This window comes from Cyprinodon tularosa, unplaced genomic scaffold (genome assembly GCF_016077235.1).
Source record: "Cyprinodon tularosa strain WSP-4 unplaced genomic scaffold, ASM1607723v1 ctg1281, whole genome shotgun sequence".
Classification (NCBI taxonomy): Eukaryota; Metazoa; Chordata; class Actinopteri; order Cyprinodontiformes; family Cyprinodontidae; genus Cyprinodon; species Cyprinodon tularosa.
Genome location: NW_024038094.1, coordinates 108,702 through 127,361, shown reverse-complemented (window position 1 = coordinate 127,361; position 18,660 = coordinate 108,702). Strand labels below are relative to the sequence as shown.

General features: G+C 39.7%; 2 protein-coding genes across 2 annotated transcripts; one reads left to right on the top strand and one right to left on the bottom strand.

Moving 5' to 3' along the window:
• The first annotated feature begins 1,042 nt into the window (after positions 1-1,042).
• LOC119777849 (myelin-oligodendrocyte glycoprotein-like) lies at positions 1,043-3,607 on the top strand. Its single transcript, XM_038276856.1, has 3 exons — positions 1,043-1,142; positions 3,142-3,477; positions 3,564-3,607. The coding sequence occupies exons 1-3, from the start codon at positions 1,058-1,060 to the stop codon at positions 3,605-3,607; spliced, it is 465 nt and encodes a 154-aa protein (XP_038132784.1). The 5' UTR covers positions 1,043-1,057.
• Positions 3,608-11,513: 7,906 nt separating this feature from the next.
• LOC119777845 (SLA class II histocompatibility antigen, DQ haplotype D beta chain-like) lies at positions 11,514-17,554 on the bottom strand. Its single transcript, XM_038276852.1, has 6 exons — positions 17,504-17,554; positions 15,098-15,374; positions 13,154-13,363; positions 12,439-12,506; positions 12,100-12,213; positions 11,514-11,945 (listed from the first exon to the last, which is right to left on the bottom strand). Exons 1-6 carry the CDS (start codon positions 17,550-17,552, stop codon positions 11,893-11,895), a joined length of 771 nt encoding a protein of 256 aa, XP_038132780.1. The 5' UTR covers positions 17,553-17,554; the 3' UTR covers positions 11,514-11,892.
• Between the last annotated feature and the right edge of the window lie 1,106 nt (positions 17,555-18,660).

Sequence of the window (18,660 nt, the reverse complement as noted above, 5' to 3'; positions counted from 1 at the left end):
TTTAAAAAATGTGGTAAGATGTTTAAGGTTTGAGACAAACAGGATGTTGGGTTTTTTGTCTTCGCCTCAGAGAAAGAGAACTTCGACAGATGACAACGGAACATCATTCTTTGATGTTTCTACCTGATCGTTGGGGTTGGAGACAGAACTCACATTTTTCTTCTAATCCCTTCAGTCTTTTTGGCCTCCAGCAAGGGTTTTATCTTTACACCTGCGTGGGAAGAAACATTTTTACTTTTTCCATTCTTATTGTTTCCAGCCTAGTTAATCCTTTTCATTTTTGATTGTTTTATTTTTATTTTTTATCCTTCTGTATTGTTTCAAGTCTTTTTTTATCCTTTTCATTTTTTATTGTTTTATTTTTTATCCTTTATTGTTTCCAGTCTAGTTTATCCTTTTCATTTTTGATTGTTTAATTTTTATTTTTTATCCTTCTTTATTCTTTCCAGTCTAGTTTATCCTTTTCATTTTTGATTGTTTTATTTGTATTTTTTATCCTTCTTTATTGTTTTTATTCGCCTTTTTGTGGAAAAGATTCTTCAAGGGTTCCAGTTTGGATTATTATACACATTTTGGAGGCTGGTTCTTTCTTCCGTCCGCACCCTCGCAACATCCGTGAACTGTGAATGCAGCTCCAATGCAAAAAAGCCCATTCCTTCTACTAACAAACTAATCAGTCTGATTAGAACTGTTGCTTTGGATTAAAAAACTGGGAGTCAGTCAGTCAGTCAGGATGGAGAACAGCCAGCTAACGGAAAGAGGTACAGGTCCTTTCTACCGACCGATGGGTCCTGAAACACAACATGCAACGAACTGGACTTGGTCCAACAGACCAAACTAGAACATAAAATGTTCTGTATGAAGCAGTAGCGGCAGTCTGCATGTATTTAGGTTGGATTGCCTCTCTCATTGCACGCCAGTGCGAGAGGGGAAGCTCAAACTTTGGGAATGAAGGACGTGGCCGGAAATGCTGACTTCCCAATCCTGATAGACCTTACGCTGTTTTCTCGAATCCCAATACATCGTTCTGTTGGATTCATCAGAAAAAAACATTTTTATGATCTTCAGGATGGAGCTAATTGGCGGGATTATAAGAATTTTTCTTCTCGTGATCTTTGGTTGCTCCATTGTCGACACTCCAGGTGAGTTTTATTACATCCAAGCAGGGATACGCTGCGAAGGCCCTTTATAATCTAACTTATTTTTGATGCTTTACTAGAAAAAAACACGCAGGAATTATTTTGACATGATGTAAATAGCCGCTGCACTGACATTTCGACTGGATTATCTGTTCTGGACTGACTCAGATCGACTTGTCAATCGGGTTTTTGGCTATCATGGAAGCTAACTTAGCATGACTCCGCTCATTGCAGCAAGTATTTGATATTATTTTTTAGGGTTTTAATGACAGATCTCAATCTTTATTAAATCGGGTTGTCATGGGCATTAAAGCAGACAGATTGATGAAAATGAACCTGGGTTGAGATGACCTTTAACGTTTATTAGGTCTGAGCAGCGACAGCGTCTATTGGGCCTAGCTAGGTTAGCATAGGGACCATAGGGACATGTCCCTACCAAAATTTTGGACCGACCCATTTGTCCCTACCAATAATTGGATGTGTTTATAATTTACTATCCAGCTTTGTAGCAGCAGTGGCTTCTTTTCTTCTGTCTGCTGTTTCCTGTATTTTTCACATAGCAGCACAGGGTAGGCCTACTGTGCTGCGCTGTTTAACTCCACCCTGATTTTCCTGCCTTAAGTTTTTCCTTCTCTCTTCCCGATTGCTCGTTTTCTAGTCTGTATGTGTGCCGCTTGCTTGGAGCACGAAATAAAAAAATAAATAAAAAAAGACGCTAGAATACGGCGGTTACCAAATTTAATATTAGGCTACTAGACTAGTCCCAATTAAAAAACTAAATATTATCTAGGCTAAAACAGGCGAGAGCTTCTGATTGCAGTTCTGTAAAGAAGCAGGAGAGAGTTTGGATTTGATGAACTTAAATGAAAGAAACCAACATTAGGATTATATTTCTAAAACTAAATATTCTGAGTCAGACAGGAGTTCAGAAAACTGCTGTTAAAATGAACAAAGACTGAAAACTATCAACGTTTCTGATTCCCTTTAACAATATTTCTATTACTGTCTTCATTTGGATGGCAGTTCAGGTAGAAATAACAGCTTTTATTTCTTTTGTAGAACACAACAACATGAGAACGATGCTGAATATCTGCCATTTTTTTCCCCACGTAAAAATAGTTCTATTTAATTTTAGTTCTACTTCTAGAAATAGAATAAAGACCAACAGAAGAACTCTATTTACACTGATTCTATTTTTCTAGATTTCCACACATCCATGAGTAAATTAGTACATTAATATCTGGTAAAAATGCTTGAATCTGGCTGTTTATTTTGGATACTATTACATTACAGATAAGATAGTGTTATATTGTCTTTTATAATTGTTTAGGTATTTTATATTTGAATAAACTTAGGCTCATGCTTAGTGTTGTGTTTGTAGATGATGTCACTAAAAAAGAAAATAGACATGAGGAGCTATTTAAACAGTCAGACAGCAGCAATATAGGATGGTGATAAAAGGTTGTTACATTTAATCCTTTACTATTAAAAACACTTGTATAATAGAAACATTATATGATTGTAGATAACCCAGATATGATGCTGCAGGGCAGCCTCAGGGTGAAGCAGCTGCTGCATGATGGAAGAAACGTATTTGGAAAGTTGCCATAAAATTAGAGCTGCGACTAATGATTATTCTGAAAATTGATTAATCTGTTTATTTTTTCGATTAATCGATTAATAATCAGATAGCAAAAGGTTCCTTAAAGATTATTTTTTTTAACGAAATTAAACCAGGTGAAACAAACGTTTCCTCTTGAGGAGTTCTGGATGGTTGTCTCCAGCTGGTGAAGAAGTGAAGTGTGGAACTTGTTCTGCTGGTTTTCAGAGATTTGATTAGTTCATCAAATCTGGATCCATCCAGAACAGAAACTTTGAAACTACTTGTTTTAAAATCTATTCCACAGAGTACCTCTGTCTTAGTATTTTGGTCTCTGTCTCATCACTCTGGTGCTGCTTGACCTTTAACCTCTGTGTTCTGCTGTGTTTCCCTCTCCTGCAGGTCAGAAAACAATCAAAGCAAAACCTGGACAAGACGTCATTCTGCCGTGTAAAGTCACTGATCACCAATCAGTGACAGGTGTGGAGTGGACCAGAGAGGATCTGAAGGAAGAACATGTCCTCCTCTATAAAAACAACAAAGATGATCCAGATGGCCAGCATCCGTCCTACAAGGACCGGGTGGATCTGCAGGACAGAGAGATGAAGGATGGAGACGTGTCTGTAGTCCTGAAGAACGTGACACCTAATGACAATGGAATATATGAGTGTCGGCTGGAGAGAGAGATATTTGATCCTACCCCCATCTGCTCCATTCAGCTGGTTGTTCTTCCTCCAGGTGAGTTCTAGGCTGGTTCTGAGATAATAGTTTCTCAGTCATGGCCTCCCTGATCGATCAAACTCACACCTGGTTCTGCTCTGCAGGAGACAAGGATGAACGGAAGAACCGTGGAGGGAAGAACGACTGAGGGAACACGTTCACTGCATTAGCATTACTACTGCTTCCTTTTTATGCTGTATTTTTCAATGCCTTTTATAATTAGTTTGTTAAAAGGCAGATGATCTGTGGCTCCCCCTGCTGTTCAACCAGCAGAGCAGCAGGAGATGAAAATTTCTTTAATGCCTGAAGAACAGCAAAGTCATGTTGTTCCTGGAGCTATGATTACTTCCTTTCAACACAACTAATGACAATTACTAAAATGCTTTAAACCAGGGGTCTTCAACAGGGGGTCCGTGACCCCTAGGGGGGTCGCGAAAGTTTTTATTGATTAGACTTTTCTTTTATATTCCCCCTGCAATTTTTCCACTAATTGAAATGTCTTTAAATCCACATTAACATGAATTGAACAGACTGTAGTAAACAGATAAATGGAGGCAGAAGATGTCTTTCAGTCATCAATGCTCACATTCAGAGACACACAGGAGCTCTTTAAGCTGGACACCATTTCATTCACAACACCTGTCCCATCAACCAGGAATCAGAAATACTTTAATAATCCCAGGGAGGGATTACTTTAGTTACATTACTCCATCTGTAATAGAGCGACTGTAGGACCAGTTTGATAGAGCAAATTTTTCATACAATTTATATAATTAGGGGGTCCCCGCTCTGGCCATCAGTTTGGGGGTCCTTGGTCTGGAAAACCTTGAAGACTCCTGCTTTAAACTGTTTGTCTTAATGGCCATTTCAACATTTATTAGAAGTGCTGTCCTCGATTGTTCCATCTGTGTATCTATAAAATAAGATTCTTCCTGATCTAAACTACATTCCTACTAGGAATGGAACGGTTTATGAAAACCGTCCGAACCGTTCGGTTCAATTGTTTCGGTTCAGTTCGCGTGTGTTGCGGTCGGGTCATGCGCTGCTCCTTTTTCTCATAGGCGAAGCGTTTACAGTCCAAAGCAGAAGGAACCAGCTTAGCCGGGTGTAGCAGGGAAAAAAATCAGTTGTTGTGGAGAAAACTGTGACCACGGAACCTCAAACCGAACCTAATCGTGGATTTTGTGAACCGTTCCACCCCTAATTCCAACTAGTCATAAATGTACCTATATCAGAATCAGATTCTGATTAGGACTAGTAGACATCCTAGATTACATTTTTGCCAGTTTTGTTGGAACATTTTGATTTCTCTTCTATTATATATTAATATTCCTATTTACTCACTATAAAAGTTTTTGAGATGAATCTTTTATTTAAAGTAAATTTCAAAAACTAAATTACAAAACAACAGATTGTTTACAGATTTAAAGATTAATAGAAATCAAATACTGGAAAATTATCTTAAACAATCCTCTTCTTCTACCTTAAAAATAATCAAATAAATAAATGTGATCTAACAAAACAACTTGCTAAATTAAAGATTAATAGGTTAATCATTTTAATGCACTAAAATTAATATAATACTAAAGATTATACATACAAAATAAAAGACCCTCGCAAAAAACTCAGCAGCAACTGTCTTTTCCTGTCGGCTTCAGGACTGGAAAACCAAACGTTTATTATCAGGCCTGTGGTTGTTTAAAAACAGGACGGGTCTGGTTTTGTTCATTTCCTGCTGTCACCATGTTCCATGATGTTATGGACGGACCTGGAGATGAAAACTGAGGCAGATCCAGAGAGAGAAAAGGGTCCAAACATGGTCTGACACAGTAGTAGTAAAATACGCACAGGTTTTAGTCACAAACCAAATTCTCTATTCCCACAGCAGCCAGTCAGAGAGATTAGCTTCATCTCTTCATGACTTTGTGGTATGTTGCTTTGTCCCTGTGCCATGAATGTCTGAGGTTCTGACTAACCCCAAAATCCCTCATACTCCGTCAGAGCTCCGCTCCGCCCCGCTGCGCTCCAGACCGCCTGCACAAAGCAAAGCCTACAGCCGCCGCTGTGGCTCCGTCCCCTCCGCTCTGAGTTCCTTGGAGATCGTAGAGAGCATGCGCCAGATGAACCAGGGTTTCCGCGGATCATTAAAAATAATTACAATTCATAATTCTTTTTTTAATCAAGGCCTTAATTGGCACTAACATTAATTTAATATGTTTATCGTTGGATTTATGATTCTTTAATAAAAATGTTTATAAAAACAATTTTGTCAGATATATTATATCGCTATTAATTTGCGTGGAACTGATCATAAAGTCGTATGTTCGGAAAGGAAGCTCCAGGCGGAGAAAAAGCTAGAGGATATATATATACGTATATATATGTGTGTGTGTGTGTGTGTGTGTTTACATACATACAGGAGTCATGGAACTCTGCTTACAGCTCCTTCATATTTCATGTACACTAATAACTTGTGTACATGGTTCTTGTTGATGGCATTAAAATCATTTCTAATAGCATTAAAATAGCATTAAATTAGAGTCACTCATTCCTGTATGAACCCTGTGAGCTTAATTTAATATGACATATTAAAAAAATCCCACCATCATCCAGCATATGTTCAGTTTCTGCCCAAAGATATATATATATATATATATATTTGTAGATTTTTGTAACGGGGATAAGGATAATTCAAAACTGCTTTTTTTGAATGAACTTGTTCTCTTCTCCCAAACTCAGCATCTCTTTTCATTCCTGTAATAAGAAGTTTCTTTTGAATGGATTTGATTAAACTTTAAGTCCCTCGGTATAAAATAAATATTTTAATGGAGATGAGAAATCTGCTTCCTCGTTGGTGAATAACCAATAGTTTGGATCCAATCATTTAAATAAACGGTGTTAGTTTTTTTTTTTTTTTTTTTTTTTTAGATATTTATAAGAACTGTGCTATAATTTCTAGTCACCAATCTGTTGCTACTATATTTTAATTTGACGAACCGGAATTTGTCGATGTTCTTTTTCCTGTTTGGTGCGATTGCAATTGCGGATCATGACCTGGCCGGACCGGAGCGGAGCAAAAAATAGCTCGGCTCCGTAATTTGTCGGTGACGGACGGAGAAGACGTACGTGGACGGAGACTTGGGGAGGAGTAGCGGTGGATGTGGAACAGCTCTCATTGATTTCCATGAAAGACAAGCGCTCCGCACGACGTACGTCAGCGGGGCGGAGCGGAGCGGAGCGCTGACGGAGTATGTGGAATCTGGGGGTTAGACAGAGAAAAGCTGACTGTTGCTCTGACTGATTATAGATTAGCAAAAATAGATAATTAATTCCTGAAAGATTTGTATCAAAGTGGCATATTTTCCTGACAGTGAAATAATAAAACAAGTATGTTTAAAAATAAATAAAACCTAAAACCTGCTTAATGTATTTAAATCAAGGATGATAAAAATTAAAAAACATCCTAACTTTCAGAATTAGGAGTGAAATAGCTCCTGACATAAAGTTATAAATGGTTGGCTACAGCAGAATATTAACTGATTCGCTGTTTAGAGTTAAAGTACCTGCGTATAAATAGACAGAAAGCGTCCATTTTACCGCTGACCCAGTTACAGGAGGTTCGGTAAAGATGGGCGGGCTAAGCCCCCCCCCCAATGAGAGAAAAGGGCCGGACACACATGAAGGTTTGCAATAATTACGTTTAATCATTTACGTTATGGCCATTTGTTGGTGTTTTGTTTGTCTTATCTGTTTGTCTTATCTGTTTGTCTTATGTGTTTGTCTTATATGTTGTCTGTAGTGTCTGTGGATCCACTCTAACTATTGCATGTTGTCCATTTGTGAAATGATAATTTAGTTTTTTTTGTCTTGGTAAAATAGAAATGAGGGAATAATTAAGGTTAAACTGTAAATTAAGGACAGTTTCTAGTTTCTGTGGCTCATTCTTCCCCCTCACCTGTTTTCAAAACAAAGCAGGAGTTAAATGTGTTAAAGTTAACGCACAGCTGTTTAAATTGGTAATAAAGGGGATTGATATAAGGTTCAAATATCACAACAAATAAAGTTTAATGAGACAGATTTAAAAAAAAATTAAATCAAATGAACAGATTATGCTTGTTTAACAATAATTGGGCATTTCTTCAAATAATCAAGGACCTGTGTCATTATTTAAATCAGAATAAAGGGGCAGAATAATCCCCTCTGATTGGTTAATTAACACATCAGTAGTCCACCTGATGTGTTGAGGACCAGCTGCTCTGCAGACCACCCATTGAACCGCGTTCAAAATGTCGCCTGTATGAGGGACCAACTTCAACAGAAAGATGAAGACGCCCACCTGAAGATGTCTGACATCAGCTTTGGCTTTTTGATTTTTAATCATCCAACATGAATGAGAAGGGAAATGTGTTGTGATGTGTTGCATTTTAATCAAAGATTAACATTTTTAGTGTCTAAGTGTTTGATATTACTTAAAAAAAATTGTTCTATTGTTTTGACTGATTTGAACTTTTCTCTTTCCAGGGAGACAAAGGGTAACTGATAATGATAAGAACTAAAATTTTACATTTTCAGCAAATAGATATTTTACCATAAAAGTATCATCATGGGGAAAAACAGTTAAATGTTTTTGCCAACTAAGGTGTGATTCCAGGGCTCTATTTATTGGCAACATATTTTAGCTATCATAATCTTTTTCATAATTTTTCCATCTATTATAATCATTTAACATTTTCCGCCGACTTAATGCAGTTGTGGATTTTTGATTCATTATTTTTTAATTATCATTATTTTTCTTATTTTTTTAATTTTTTTTTTTTTTTAGTTTTGTAGTTTTTAGCTTTCTTTACATATACTCTCAATTTTAGTTTCTTAGTTTTTTATATTCATAAATTTTCCTTTGTTTTATGATATCGATTACACAAGGATAATATCCTTTTATAATCGAAAGGGTGGACTGTTGTGGGAACATTTGTATTTCTCTTCTATTATATATTAATCTTCATATTTATTCTCTATAAAAGTTTTCACTCAGTCTGTTTCTCTCTCAAGGCCGCATCATTCCCTGCAGGATGGTGTTTGTAGACCAGACATAGCTTCTTCCATAACAATCCAGATTCTTTCTCAGGTTTATTCATAACATGTTACTGTTAACCAAAGTGTGTAATTAGTTTTGACTCTGACTGCTTTCCATTGTTGTAACTAGGGGGGGGACGAACGCTGCCCAGATCAGAACAGAGCAGAATGCTGCCATGATGGCTGCATGATGAACTGTTCTCTCTTTGCAAAGATTATTAATAAATGTGGCGACTGAGTGAAATCCATCGACCTCCGTTTATTTAACTAGGATGAATAGTTGAATACTTTTTTCCCACAACAGTACTGATCTAATGAGCGTAGACATAAACCAGGTAACATTTTGAGTTGAACAATAGTTGTGTTTTATTTATATTTGAAATAAGTTGTACATTTATTCATTTTTTGACTGCGGGTCCAGGAACAGGTGGATCACCTGCTTTCACCGAGTTCTGCTGCTTCTGTCATCCAAGCAGCTGACTGTCCCTGATCTGCTGCTGGTTTTCCTCATCTCTGTTCTTTACTAATGCTGCTCTGGGTCCTCATCATGGATCTGTTTCTACCCTCCATCCCCCTCTCTCTTCCCCTCCTTCTCTCTCTTCCCCTCATCCTACTGCTCCTCCTCCTCTCTCTTCCCCTCATCCTCCTTACTCCTCCTCCTCTCTCTTCCCCTCATCCTCCTGCTCCTCCCCCTCCTCCTCTCTCTTCTCCTCCTCCTGCTCCTCCTCACTGGTTATCTGTTGCTCCTCCTCTTTCTCTGCTCCTGCTGTAATTCTTCTTAAATCGGAGCAGATGTCTCTGTTCTTTCTCTTTATGTCTGTAAATTGACCATCTATCCATCCATCCATCCATCCTGAATTACCAGCTCATCCAGTTAGCTTCATAACTCTGTCAGAAACTCACTAAAAACAGTTGAATGTTACAGTTCATATTTACCCCTTTTCTTTCACAAACTAATGATTTAACTTCTTTACTTACTGTTAGTTTTATACGCTTTCTCACCGTTAAAGCGGGTACAGGCTGAGCCATAGTTCTCTGAGCGCACAAGAGCGGTGTGTGCGCCTGTACCGGTAGCTCATTTGCGCATGCGCAAGCAAACATCGGGTAGGGGAGGGGGAGAGCAGGAGGAATACGGGGAGCTAAACCGATGCTACTACAATTTACACTGGCCTCTTCATATCTGGAAGATTCAAAATAACTTTACAACAGAGGCGTGCACAGACATTTGGGGGGCAGGTGCTCAGGAGGGGGGGAGGGCACTTTTTTGCGCACGTGGAACATTTTTGCGCACGTGGAACACTTAATTATAAGAAAAAATACACACGCATGTTGAATGAATTTCTGAACTCTTCCTCATCTCCTTGCCTGGTAGATGTTGATGGTATAGAGCTTCCCTGCTGTGACTGGCTACAATATAATAATAATAACCATCATGACAATAATAATAATAATAGCTTTAACAAATATGCCACATTAGTTTAAATATTGGGCTATTAGGGCAACATGACTGGAAGTCTTGTCACGTGGATATGACTTATAGTAGCCTACAAAATAATAGCTATTTTAATACCTGCTGATTTTGTACAAACCACTTAAAAATAAAATGTGAACAGCTTTTAAGATTTTTCAATATGATTAACCCTCCTTTCTTGGCATTGTGCTGCAATTACTAAATCAATATACAATAAAGACAATAAAGAGACCAAAATGTGTTAATTTATGTTGCCTAACAAAACCTATACAACAGAAAACATTTATCTTAACACATAGATTTGCAATTGCAAACTCTACCTAAATTATTTGTAGCCTATGTGGTCGTCCTCACGTTATCTGTCATTGACTTGGGCTACAGTGTAAAACTTTATCTAGCCTAACTAGTTTATCAGGTGAGCAGTCGGCAAAATGCTTGTTTGGTGCTGCTGAATGAGACATTTTAACGCACAACAAAATGATTCTGCTTGATCTGTATATTACCTGCTAATGGGGCACGGAGAAGCAGCCTGTCAGCGACCGTTCCTGCTATCTGAAGACGCTTACTGAACTGCTATGATGCTGCGCATCTGGCATGCCCTGCGGGCGACCGCGCGAGGTCACATGACAAAGGAAGAGAGAGAGGCTGGTCGGGTGTGCGTAAGGAGGTGGCTCATTTCGGGGCATTGTTTCAGTCGTTTTTAATGGCTCAGGTTTTCAAAAGATCATTTCAAAACCGACCTAAGTAAAATCTTAATATCAATAATAATAATTAAAAAAAAAAGTTTAAAAAGGGTATTTTCGTTGATAAAGGGCAAACTTCCTAGCGCTTTAGCACCACCTAGTGTCTATGTATGCACGCCCCTGCTTTACAATGTTTTCCTTGATAGGCGCTGAATCAATATGACCTTTGGTAACGTTAGTCTACTTTACAAGGAACAGACGTCAGGCCTAACTAACATCATAGATAGAGAAATAACGTTCTGCAACCTGATTTTTATCATCTGTAAATCAGCAGCTATGCTAGCAGCATTGTGCTTTCATTATGATTTCATTTCTCCATAGATAGTTAATCAGTTTTTATCTGTTTCATCCCGTGTCTCCTCTCCCCATCACCCCTGGCTTCCTCACTTTGCTCCACTCGGTTTTCAAAACCGTCTCAGTCAAAGTCTCAGTCGCTCTCTGTCATCTCGTGCTGCATTCGCTGCAGTCCGACATTGGAAATTAGTAATTCTCAAACTATCCATCATTTATAAGCGTCTCTAACACTTCCGCCAACTGGGCTGGCAGCAGGGGTGGCAAGGCTGTAATTTAGGGGGGCATTTGCCACCCTATGCCACCCCAGTAGATCCGCCTATGTCCAGCTTTGATTGTTGGGGAAGCTGATAAATGGAAGCTGGCCTCCTCAGCTCAGGATCACATGATGGTAATGAGCTGGTTATAAATCCCTCTGATGCTGGTTCTGGTACCAGGTCACCATGAGCTCAGGAAGAAGCAGAAACAACGAGCGGTTTGAGCAGAACCTTCATTTATTGTGAAACACTGATAGAAAGCAAAGCAATGAACCCAGATTACACAGAAACATCAGAAACATGGGATTATTGTTCCAGTCGCACCTCCATAGACAATCAGATGGACTTCTCCTTCGTAAGTCAGGTTCATCATCGAGCTTTATCCCCATAGCAACATCTACCTTCACTTTAAACACCTCCTTCCTTCATGGTGGACGACAAAGTTAATGAGACATGATGAGATTCAGAGGTCCAGAAAAAAAAGAACCAAGCTGTGATATGACCAGCAGATGGCATCACATGATGGGACCATCAGGATGGAGAAGCTGATCCACGGTTCAGACAGAGGAACTGTAGTTCTAGAGATCAGAACCAACCTTCAGCGCATGTTCAGACCGGTTCTGGGTTCAAAGGTCGGAACAGGGAGCAGATCTGAACGGGAAGAGGAGAGAGAGATGGAAACCCTAGAAGTAGATCAACCAGATAGGCTAAGCATGGGTACATTTAGCTGGATCTGTATATCTATGTTCATATTCTACAAAAACAAGCAGGATAGGATTTTAAACCAGTTCTAACTGGTTCCTACCTCTGGCCTTCCTCTTGTAGTAGATGAATCCAGCCAGAGACAGAACCAGACCCAGGATCAGTCCTGAAGCTCCGATGGCCACCTGGTTCCTCTCTGACTCTGGCATGGACGGATCTGAGGACAGGAGGAGACGATATGAGGACAGGAGGAGACGGGATGAGGCAGGAGGAGACAATATGAGGACAGGAGGAGACGGGATGAGGACAGGAGGAGACAATATGAGGACAGGAGGAGACGGGATGAGGACAGGAGGAGACGGTATGAGGACAGGAGGAGACAATATGAGGACAGGAGGAGACACAGAGGAGGAGTCAGACGTTCAGTCATTCAGGTTTTTACCCCAGTCTTTGATCAGAGGTTCCTTCAGGCTGGCGTGTTCCACCCTACAGGAGATCTTCTCTCCAGACCTGCAGAGACCAGAACCATCAGAAGTGGACCAGAACCATCAGAACTGAACCAGAACCATCAGAACTGGACCAGAACCATCAGAACTGGACCAGAACCATCAGAACTGAACCAGAACCATCAGAACTGGACCAGAACCATCAGAACTGAACCAGAACCATCAGAACTGAACCAGAACCATCAGAACTGAGCTTCTCCACAATCTTTGTAATGTGGATCAGCAGCTTATCTGAGTAACCCAGATCCTCCATAGGATCCATCCTGTCAGTCTGAAACCATGAACTGCTGAGTCGTACAAGTCTGCTCTGATGCATGCTGGGTAAAGAGGGAGGGGCCAGAACAACAGCCGGGGACTTTGTCCTTCCTCGGTCTGCTGTTCTAGTGAACTGGAACAGCACTACGGCTGAGGATGACGTTGCACGAGGACACTAGAACGTACAAGAACACAGATTGAAAAAACAGCCTCTGATTCTGTCCGTCAGGTTATCCACTCTAAGCCCCACCCACTTTCCCACCACCTGTCTTAGTTTCATCAGCTGGGTTCATTGGAGCCAATGGAAGGTGTGATGTCAGAGCAGAGGGACAGACTCCAACTCCTGCTGAGCTCACCATATGGACAGAACCGGTCTGAACCAGAACCTGGACCCACCTGGGTGTGTACTCCATTTTAGAGTGGACCTGATAGAGCCATCCCCCATCAGAATGCTCCTCTGTGGAAGTGACATCAGCGGTGACCTCCTGTCCGTCTCTGAGCCAGCTCACTCTTATAGGTTTGGGGTAGAAGCCATAGACGCCGCAGGTCAGCAGGGCAGGATGGCCGCCAGCAGGCAGCTTCATGGCCCTCAGGGTCACAGACGGCCTGACTGGAACATCAGGATGAGGGTTAGAATCATTGATCACCTTCTTCAGTGTTGGATCCTTCAAGTCATCTGGTGCTTTTGACATTTGAACACATCACAAGTCATAACCGGCAATGGATGCACAACTGCCTTAGGTATCAATAATTATCATTGGCTGTAGTTCTAAATAGGGTTAGAGTATTTCCCTATATAAAACCGATGCTAGTAACACCACATACTAACGTGTCTTCAACTTTCTTTATAAACTAATGCAGCTTTATTTCAACAAGGCTTTAAACAGTAATGTTACATTATATTTTTTTGTTTTCTGATCCACTCATTACATTAGACTGCTGGAATAGGACTAGAGAGTCCCTTTCAGATACGGTAACCAGACGTCCCTGATTTCTGGGGACAGTCCCCGTTTTGGACCACCAGTCTAACCTGGCTAAAACTGTTCCTGGAAATGTCCCAGATCTTACCGGTTTATGAATGAGGGTGGAAAGTGTTGTTTGTAGGCTGTTATTACGGTAGAAACTGCGTGTGGGCAGGCTGTGCGCAGTTATAGCTGTACTTCTTTTGGAATGACTGAGAATCTTCACCAGCACTTAGAACTAAGCATAGACTTCCAGGAGTAGATCTACTTTTCTACCACTCAGGTTGAATCTATGGAAGTTCCTCATTATAAAAAATAAGAGGCAGTAGAAGGAAAACTGAATGAGACAAGATCTGCATGATCTGAGAATGATGGAGGAAGAGATAGCCGCCTGTTTCTATTTTCCACCTGAGCCGAGGAAAATAGAAACACTTATGGAAAGATCAGTTAAAGGGAAGGAAGGAAAATCTACTCAGAAGCGTCGACTGAATGACCAGATGGCCTAATAACCACTATTGATTGATTCATTTGATTAATCTTAGGAAATAGGAGAGGCACATTCCTGGATTTTACACCTGATTTTTGTTGTTTTAATAGCAATAAATATGTAAAAAATGGATGACAGCGTCACTGTCCCAGATTACTATATTCATATTGATGACATGTATTTATTTTGAGCAAGAGGAAATTTCCCCAGATTGGATTTTTGGGTAATCTGCTCACAATACTTGCAGATGAAGTCGCACATGTCTGCTAGTTATTAGCTCCACTGTCTTATTAAACAAAGCACTTAGATTTATGATCAGTTTGTCTTCAGACACGTTTTATTCCGTCTGGGATCTACTTGTAAGATCTAAAGGTCCTGTGTTCGTGGAGGTTTTCTTTCCTGTTTGGTATTTTTCATCTGTTGACATTTTAAAGTGCATGTTAGGATGATTTTCTATTGTTAATGTGCAGTCTGCTCTATCTGAGCAACTATTTTTGTTGTTTGTTCAAAACCTGATAAATACCATATGGTCAGTTCAGCTGCACTATAACTACCTCCAGTGATTATTACATATTTCAGTTAATGTTTGGAATAAGAATGAGATTTTGTTGCAGGAAAATCTGTTGCTAACCTTCAGATCCGAAGCCTCAGAAATCTGTTTCTTATTTTGCCTGTGACTATTTAAAACAAGGAAATTACTTTATTCCCCAGTTTTATAAAGTCCATTGAGAAGTGAGAAGCTTTTTTTTTTGTAGTCTAAAGAAGGATATTTTTTTGTTGTTGCGTCAAACAGACGATAATGGTCTATTTTATTCATCAATAACCTAAAATGTTTTCTACGCCAAGCTGTGAATATAGTCATACAGCGTGTGATGTCACAGAGGCATAAACTCACCTGATTTATTTAAGATATTTCTGTACCAGACCCCAGCATTATGCTGACAGAACAGCTCCTTCTGAGCACGCTTCACCCTCAGAACTTCAGGTTGGCTATTTAAGTTGTCAGCCTGTCTCAGACCAAACTGGGTGTATCCAACATAAAGCCCAACATTGCTGTCAAATCTGAGAAACTCCACCTTGTTGTAAATGTAGGAGTAGATGTACTGGATGTCCTTCAGCTCAGTGGAGTTAAACAGACAGCGGAACTCTGAATGGACTACAAAACCACCTGGAAGAGAAGGAATGTAGATTTTCTGGTTAATAAAAAACCTGCATCAACCAATGAGAGAAGCTGATCTGGGAGCTGGCAGGGAGTCAGACGCAGCACTGCTGATGCAGAGCGCTATGATCACTCCTCTGAAACAGTTTATTAACGCCTAAATTAACTTCAAATGTAGAAACCTGCTGGCAGAATATGTTGGCTTTTATTATCCTGCTGCCTGCAGTTTAGATTATATAGATGAAAACCACCGACCAGCACTGTGGTGAGCCGCGAGGAGGCGACCCGGCCAGAGGCTGCTGTGAAATTAAGTTTTCAGGTGGATTTTCCCACTTAAAAACATATTAAAGCTACTTTATTCCCACTGATCACAGCAAATATAGCTGCAAGGCAGAGAAAGGATAGTGAAGCTCCGCCCAACGCGCGTCAGACACACTTTTGCACCGCGCAGCCAGAGCAGCAAAGCTGCTTCAGCTGCGCGTCAGAACTAACTGGTACAATCTAACCTGCAGGCACCAGGATAATAAAAGCCAACATATTCTGCCGGCAGATTTCTGCATTTTAAGTTAATTGATGCGTCAATAAACTGTTTCAGAGGAGCGATCACAGCGCTCTGTGTCATCAGCGATGTGTCTGTCCCACGGCCAGCTCCCAGGTATGATTAATACTTTGTAATAAATACATGAATAAAGCACAGTCATACTCAGTTTTGCTCCCGCTCTATTTTTGAATACACAGTAGAGGTATTTAAACGTAGTAAAGGAAAGAACCGGTATATAAGAAAACCCTATTGTCCGGTGCGCCTTATGTGTGTGTTAAATACAGAGATGGCACATATAACTGAGACTGCGCCTTTTAGTACAGTGCGCCTTATGGTCGTGAAAATACGGTAGATTCCCTTTGCCTTTCCAACATGCCATAAAACCTGTTTTATAGAGCAGTTTGTCACAGTAACGATGACAAGACTGAAATCGAAAAAGTTAAAAATGACTCAGACGTTTACCGGATTTGCATTCAGTTCCTAGAATTTGTGTTCTTGGTCTTTTATTAGATAAATTACCTGAACAATATAGAACAGTTGGCTGTATAGATCCTGAAGCCATCCACTTACTTTTAGTATGCTGGTATTTTGTTTCGTAAAAATACATAATTCTTCAGGCCAATAATATGCATAAATCTAGACCTGCATGTCGTTTTCTATCTAGCTGTTTCTGGGTAAACTGAAACACTGCCAAGGTTGAAATCTAGACAAGTCATGTTACCTTTGATCTTGAATTGAGCTGGTAAGTGAGACACTTTCCCAAAATAAGAAAACAGAACTGCATAATATTATTTGATTACGGGTATTTAAGAATTTTTTTCAATTTTTTAAGCAAGTTTCTTTTTTTTTTTATACTTTAAATGCATAGTTTCCCTTCTTTGTTGTACCGGGGATTCTAAATAAACCTTTACCAGCATTCATTGCATTCTTCCTGAAATTATGGACTAACTTCCTCATGCTAAAGACATACAGATATGTTTTCACTTGGTTCTTTGATGGAGTCAAGTTTTTCATTGCAGTTCTCATGTGTTCCCTCTGCTGAGTAAAGGTGCATACATTTAATATGATTAATTTAACTTACCGTTTGGATTAATAAAGTACTTTTGAATTGAATTACGTGGAATTATTTTATATTTGAATTCCCTTGAGGCATGAAGGTACAACCACAAGCTCTTCCATCTGTGCATTTAAAATGAGTTGGATTATCTTAATATGTTTATTGGCCTAAACTTGAATACCTTTTAAAGTGCGTAACTCTACATTAAATCCCACAACCGGACTGAAGAAGATCTAAGTTGTAACACAGACTATGTATCTACCATTTAGAAATAGAAACAGACAAACCCTTTACTGTCACTTATTATCTTAATTTCTATTTTTTATTTTCAGGTTTAATTTTAGATCATGTCATTCAGAGTCTCCAACGGGTTTTTGATTAGACACTTCTTACAAGTTTGATCCACAGAGTGAGAAGGTTAGCTGTGGTGTAACTAAACATCCCACATAAGTCATCATTTTTTTTATCTTCCATTTTGTTTCCAGAAAATAACCTCAACATCCCCTTAAACTCCACAAGAACAAGATTGAAGGTTCCTACCTACTATCTCGATGGGGATAAAGACAAGGAGAACTCGGAGAAGAGACATTATCGTTCGCTGACGCTGAACACTTGACTGCTACAATCTGAGCTTCTTAGAGCTTGAAAAACAGACAAATTGATCACATGACTGCTGTGGCATCTGATACCCACGTCATTAAAAAAAGAAAAAAACTTCCTTTTTTAAACTGAAAATACTATTTGTAGTTGGGTAAACCTGAAAAACTGAGCACCTGATCTTCAGACATTCAGAATAAGGGATCCTAAATTGCACATTCATGTTTTTTGTAGTAGTAGATGTAATAAATGCCCATGTTGAGGGTGATACAGAAAGAGAGCTGAACAAACCGGTTTGGTAGCATCCATTAAATGAGCAGGTTGCGTACAGGCAGCTCAGAGTGGCTGTAAAGGAAAGATGAGGTTTCAAATATTAATTATACCTCCATATCAGCCGATTACTCCAGGCTTTGTTCTGTCCCACATATATACTCTACCTTTGCAGTTCCTCAGTGCTGCTCCTTGTTGTTACTCTGACCCTCATGTGTTTTTGCCTGGCATCGCCCGGTTTTTGGTTTTGTGTATTTTGTTCCTTGATTTGTGTTTCTGTTGCCTTCAATAAATGAGCAAAACTCATCTCTGTATTTGGGTTGTCAACGATCCTCCACCCTGACGACATCAGCAAAATCAAGCCCGGACGCATTTAAATTCAGTTTGATTTACCAAATTATCTATTAAGAGATTCAAATTACAGCCATTAGAGTCACATTTTGGCCCAAAATGTAATGTGTGCATCTTCAAAATAATACATGGTTGTGTTGTAAGTGGATGCTTCCACTCTCTGGATGCTTTGACAATCTGGATGCTCTGTGCTCTTGATTTTCAATGCTGTGGATGCTCAACGCTCTTGATGCTTCGACGTTCTTGATGCTAGATACACTTGATGCTCGGCACTCTGGATGCTTGAAGGCTCTTGATGCTCGACGTTTTTGATACTGGATGCTCTCGATGATTCGACCCTCTGGATGCTTGGTACTCTGGATGCTTAGAGGCACTTGATGCTTGATAATCTGGATGCTTCAACGCCCTGGATGCTCAGTGTTATGGATGCTTAGAGGCTCTTGATGCTTTATGCTCTGGATTCTTCGACGCCCTGAATG